The sequence below is a fragment of the Sinocyclocheilus anshuiensis genome, unplaced genomic scaffold, assembly GCF_001515605.1.
Source record: "Sinocyclocheilus anshuiensis isolate Anshui unplaced genomic scaffold, SAMN03320099.WGS_v1.1 scaffold1809, whole genome shotgun sequence".
Lineage (NCBI taxonomy): Eukaryota > Metazoa > Chordata > Actinopteri > Cypriniformes > Cyprinidae > Sinocyclocheilus > Sinocyclocheilus anshuiensis.
This window is the reverse complement of record NW_015538093.1, coordinates 306,754-312,499: the sequence shown is the minus strand read 5'-3', so window position 1 is coordinate 312,499 and position 5,746 is coordinate 306,754. Positions and strand designations below refer to the sequence as shown.

General features: G+C 38.3%; 1 protein-coding gene across 4 annotated transcripts in view; it reads left to right on the top strand.

The window, feature by feature from the left end:
• Positions 1-1,753: 1,753 nt before the first annotated feature.
• cdk2 (cyclin dependent kinase 2) overlaps positions 1,754-5,746 on the top strand; it is a 45,611-nt gene continuing 41,618 nt past the window's right edge. The window contains exons 1-4 of one of the 4 annotated variants that reach the window (XM_016479696.1): positions 1,754-1,866; positions 2,325-2,481; positions 3,257-3,334; positions 3,596-3,716. In XM_016479696.1, coding sequence (XP_016335182.1) covers positions 2,366-2,481; positions 3,257-3,334; positions 3,596-3,716 — 315 coding nt within the window. In that variant the 5' untranslated portion in view covers positions 1,754-1,866; positions 2,325-2,365. Of the gene's footprint in view, positions 1,867-1,916; positions 2,288-2,324; positions 2,482-3,256; positions 3,335-3,595; positions 3,717-5,746 lie in introns of those variants that run through there. The other 3 variants (XM_016479695.1, XM_016479697.1, XM_016479694.1) reach the window with 3 other exon arrangements.

Below are 5,746 nucleotides of genomic sequence, written 5' to 3'. Positions count from 1 at the left end.
TTTTAATTGTGATGATTTTGGCTCACATTTAACAAAAACTCACCAATTCACTATCTCAACAAATTAGAATACTTCATAAGACCAATAAAAAAAACATTTGTAGTTAATTGTTGGCCTTCTGGAAAGTATGTTCATTTACTGTACATGTACTCAATACTTGGTAGGGGCTCCTTTTGCTTTAATTACTGCCTCAATTCGGCGTGGCATGGAGGTGATCAGTTTGTGGCACTGCTGAGGTGGTATGGAAGCCCAGGTTTCTTTGACAGTGGCCTTCAGCTCATCTGCATTTTTTGGTCTCTTGTTTCTCATTTTCCTCTTGACAATACCCCATAGATTCTCTCTGGGGTTCAGGTCTGGTGAGTTTGCTGGCCAGTCAAGCACACCAACACCATGGTCATTTAACCAACTTTTGTAGCCAAATTCCTTGACACGTCTTTGTGTGGTGGCTCTTGATGCCTTGACCCCAGCCTCAGTCCATTCCTTGTGAAGTTCACTCAAATTCTTGAATCGATTTTGCTTGACAATCTTCATAAGGCTGCGGTTCTCTCGGTTGGTTGTGCATCTTTTTCTTCCACACTTTTTCCTTCCACTCAACTTTCTGTTAACATGCTTGGATACAGCACTCTGTGAACAGCCAGCTTCTTTGGCAATGAATGTTTGTGGCTTACCCTCCTTGTGAAGGGTGTCAATGATTGTCTTCTGGACAACTGTCAGATCAGCAGTCTTCCCCATGATTGTGTAGCCTAGTGAACCAAACTGAGAGACCATTTTGAAGGCTCAGGAAACCTTTGCAGGTGTTTTGAGTTGATTAGCTGATTGGCATGTCACCATATTCTAATTTGTTGAGATAGTGAATTGGTGGGTTTTTGTTAAATGTGAGCCAAAATCATCACAATTAAAAGAACCAAAGACTTAAACTACTTCAGTCTGTGTGCATTGAATTTATTTAATACACGAGTTTCACAATTTGAGCTGAATTACTGAAATAAATGAACTTTTCCACGACATTCTAATTTATTGAGATGCACCTGTACATCCATATGAATTTCACTAAATGGTTAAAATACATTTAACACAGTTTGCCAGTTTCTTTTTTCCTAAACTCATTCCTATCGAGGGGAGTGGCAGATACTACTTCCACAAAACCTCTGACTAGACACCTAAATATCCAACAGTACAGTCTGTCTAATATTTACATTTTAACATTACAATTTCAGGTTTATTTCATGGAATTTCACAATTAATGAACTTTGCAACATTGACCCTGTTGTTAAACTAAATGAACGAACATTCAACTAAATGGAGCTGAATAATGACAATTTTCTTCTGCAGAGCTTTACAGCTGAAATTCGTTCCATACTGTTATGAATTTTGCAACATCAACACTATTATTTCACAGTTAATTATTGTGAAGCTGCTTTGAAACTATATTTTATTAAGCATATAACGTAAAGCCCCGTTCACACAGCTAGCGACTTTTTCGCTGCTTGTCGCTAGTGGGCGTTCCCACTACTGGTTGCCTAGTTACCCTCGTAACACTCCACTACAGCAGATGAATCACGTGCTCTTCACTGACTTCACTCCCATTGGTTGTCGCTCGCGAAATTCGCTGCTTATTTGCATAAAGTTGAAGAATTCTGAACTTTTGTCGCTTGACTCGCATCGCTTGACACGCCCACATCCCGTCACCAACGGTCACTGTCGCTCGTGTCGCCGGAAGTCGCCAGCTCTCCATTGAAAATGAATGGGATTATGTCGCTCTGTCGCTGTGTGTCGCTGGCGGTGTGAACGGGGCTTTGTGTCTCTAGAGCGCGCGCGGCGCACAAAAAGGCACGTCAGCGTTTGAAAGCAGCAGTCTATCGCCGGGTAATGAATAGAGTCGGCCACGCCAGTTTTGCCAATGTGCTATTATTATCATTTCAACTGGGTGTTATTGTGTTCGTTTGAGGCTTTGAGCTCCAGCACCCTTTGTAAACCATAAGAGGGCGGACGTTATTTTTCCCCCTCAGTGCATTGGTTTAGACATATACGGAACGAAGTTTTATGTGTGGTTGGTTTTACGTCAAGTGGGAGGGCTTTGTTGTTTCACTCAGTTGATTGGTTTAGAAGGCTGGACTTCTCGTTCGGCCAGAGGGCGGGGCTTGTTTTTGTGCGTTGTAGCGAAGGCGTGCTGTATGGAACGCGGGAACTGGCGGTACTGATAATAAGTTGTGACATGCTTTTCAGTCGTCAGTATTTTTAAGATCAAATAATTGATTGTAATTATTTTGATTGCCGTTTGGATACTAAAAGTACTCTCTCTGTACAACCGCTGTTTTAAGTAGATTTAGAGTGGCAGTTTTCCCCGGAAAAGGGGCAGTTTGACATGGAGTCTTTTCAGAAAGTCGAGAAGATTGGAGAGGGAACATACGGGGTTGTTTATAAAGCCAAGAATAAAATCACCGGAGAGACCGTTGCCCTAAAGAAAATTCGGTTAGACACGTAAGTGTTTGTCATTAGTTTCTTTTTCTTGTATTAAATTTGTGTGTCAGATTTTTGTGTCATTAGTGTCTTAGATTTAAATATCTTGCATACAGTCACACTCTAAATTGTAACTTAGTGCCTGCCTCTAACGTACATGTATATTATTTATGATTCATAAAACTTATGTTACGTAATTTAGGTGTTTAACTTCGCCTCAGAAAGGCGTTCTGTCAAAGCTGTTGCACTGCTGATGTCGATCATCCAGATTTACACATTTTAATGTTCGTTTACAAACAGATGATGAAGTTTCACTTTGTTGACATTAGTTAATGCATACGGTGTCATTAACTTTAAAAGTATTTAACCTTAAATGACGTATTACCCAAATACACTGAGCCGTCGGAGACGTAGGGGGTATTTTATAAACTGAGATGATGTTCAGTAGTCATGTAAACAGATGTTTGTCTTAAAGGGGTCATATGATGCTTTTTTAAAGATCTTCTTTCTTTGCGTGCACATTTGGGCGGCATTATGCAAATATTTCCACATAGTGAGGTAGATATGTGGGGGCGTGTTAGAACGAGCCGTTTTAGGGGGGCGTGGCAGAGTCTTAACTTTGATAAAGAATATCTCTTTGGTTTTGAGACTTTAGTCTTTGCAACTTCAAGGATCTTATCTATGCACAATCAGCTTGTAACACTCCAAAGAGAAAGGAAAACTTGAAATCGCATCATATGACCCCTTTAAATGCACGTCGTCTTTGATTGACATATGATTATTTGTTTGATTTCAGAGAGACTGAAGGTGTTCCCAGCACCGCCATACGTGAGATCTCTCTGCTAAAAGAGCTCAATCACCCAAACATAGTCAAGTATGTACAGTGTCTAGTCCTGGGTTGCATTTCCGAAAAGCATCGTAAACTTAAGTTGATCGTAGAAACAGTTGTCACCAATTGACCTACGATCAATATAGGATTATGATGCTTTTGGGAAACTGAGCCCTGAATGATTGCATTTTTCATAACTTGTGTCCACATCATAATGCAGAGTCAAACTCAGTCAGTGTACAGGCAGTTTTAGAAAAACTGCCCTAATGCTTCTGGAGTCTTACAGGGCTGTTTATTCACCTACAGGTTGCGTGATGTGATACACACAGAAAATAAGCTTTACTTGGTGTTTGAATTTCTTCACCAAGACCTGAAGAGGTTTATGGACTCGTCCTCTGTCACTGGCATATCCTTGCCACTCGTGAAGGTGAACTTTTGGAGTTATAACACAGATTTTATTGATAATGTGAATGTGAAGCTACTGTAAATATTGATTTGAGCAAAGTTAAATGTTTGCTAAAATCAATATGAGAAAACCAAAAATGCCAGAATTTTAATACTTAAATTTTTTTTTTTTTTTACCACTGACAGTACAATTTTGGCAAATAAGAGTTACACAAAATTTATGAATTTAAATGAACACAATATTCTCAAAAAAGAATTTCATTCCAAATTACAAGATTGTTATTTGCTTTTGTTTCAATATCAGTTAATTTGTAAATATATCACATATGTGTCATTTTATTCCTAAGAAAAAATGCTGTTAACCAGTGGTTTTCAGTCCTGATTCTGGGGACGCACAGCATCGCACATTTTCTGTGTCACTCTCATATGACACTCAATTTAGTTCACGGATCAAATCAGGTGTACAAAACAATACAAAATGTGTGAAGTGCTGTGCTTCTCCAGGATTAAACATCCTTGCTTCATTATAATTGTGCTTCATTATAGTAACTTATTATAATTAATAATTATTATATAATTATATAATAATTAATAATCTTAAATGTCTGTTTTATTTAGCTATATTAGTTTTAATATTGTACCTGGATGCTAGATGCTCTGTTTGTAATGTACTTCATGCTCTATTAGGCAACAAGACATTGGATTTGGAACATCGGCTTTGATGCGTATCCATTCAAGTCAAGTCACCTTTATTTATATAGCACTTTATACAATACAGATTGCGTCAAAGCAGGTTTACAGTGTTAAACAGGAAAATATTGATTCAATTATGCAGACAAAATTAAGTTCTGCTGTAAAGCAGCTCTAAAAAGAGGACATTAGTAAACAGAGAGTTTTCAGTTAAAGTCAGTTCATTGTTGATTCAATGATGTCATCATCCAGCTCATTTCAATTCTCTTCCAATAGTGTCTGTGCAATCAAGTCCATAATATTGCTGATCATTAGGCGCCTCCAACTAAGCAAGTCAAAAGGCGACAGTGGCAAACTCCGGTGGTGACAAGTGGATAAAAAACCTTGGGAGAAACCAGTCTCCATTGAGTCCTGTGTAATTTAAGCATAGGTTTATGACAGTATTTCACAAATTGTTTATTATTGACTGTACAGTAGCTAATGCATATCATTGAGGCCTAAGGGTTCTTTCACACTGGGCATGATTGCTAGGAAATCCGAGTGCAGTTGTTCACATGTTTATTATTTGTAAGGCTTATAATATATCAGTATACCTTCAGAATGCTTAGAATATACGCCACGAGATGCATATGATTATTTTACGACAGATATGCATCCGCTTAAAAACAAAAAAACAAAACCTCAAGTCACCATTCTCTGCCATTAAATTGGCAAGTGTGAGCAGGAAATGTTTGTGTTATTAAGTAATAAGCCTTTACAACAACATTAAGGTGAGTAGTCACTCTAGTTCACACAGTTCCAATAAATTGCGATGGGTTAAATAAACTCAATAAGCAGACAGACGCGACTACAGTCAAGCGCAGAAGTGCACAGGAAATAAGCAGCAGTCATATTTAAAGCAGTTTAAATTAATATTGAGTACTGATTGATGTTCACTTGGATTTTTTCCATGCATCATATAAGTCACTTTGGAATAAATCACAGTAGGCCTATGTATCATGATAAAAAAAGCGACTTTATAGTCTGGAAATACTTTAGGCTATAGCTAATTATTTCGCGGAACCCCTATCACATTAAGAACCGCTGGTCTAAACAGAAGAAAGCCCTCGATCAACGAATGATCGAATGATACGAGTTGTGTCGAGCTATTCATTAGTCTGTTTGATGAGAAAAATATGAAATGTAGTTGCAATAAAATGGGTAATTAACTGCAGCAGCAGAGGACTATTATTCTGCTGCGTGATACTGCAGAAGATCTGATGACGGCACGGTTTGATCTTCGGCTGACCAATCAGCAGAAAGGGGCGTTTAATTCCCGCCCACGTGTAGAAATCAAATATTCAAGCTGTTTATTCATTTTTC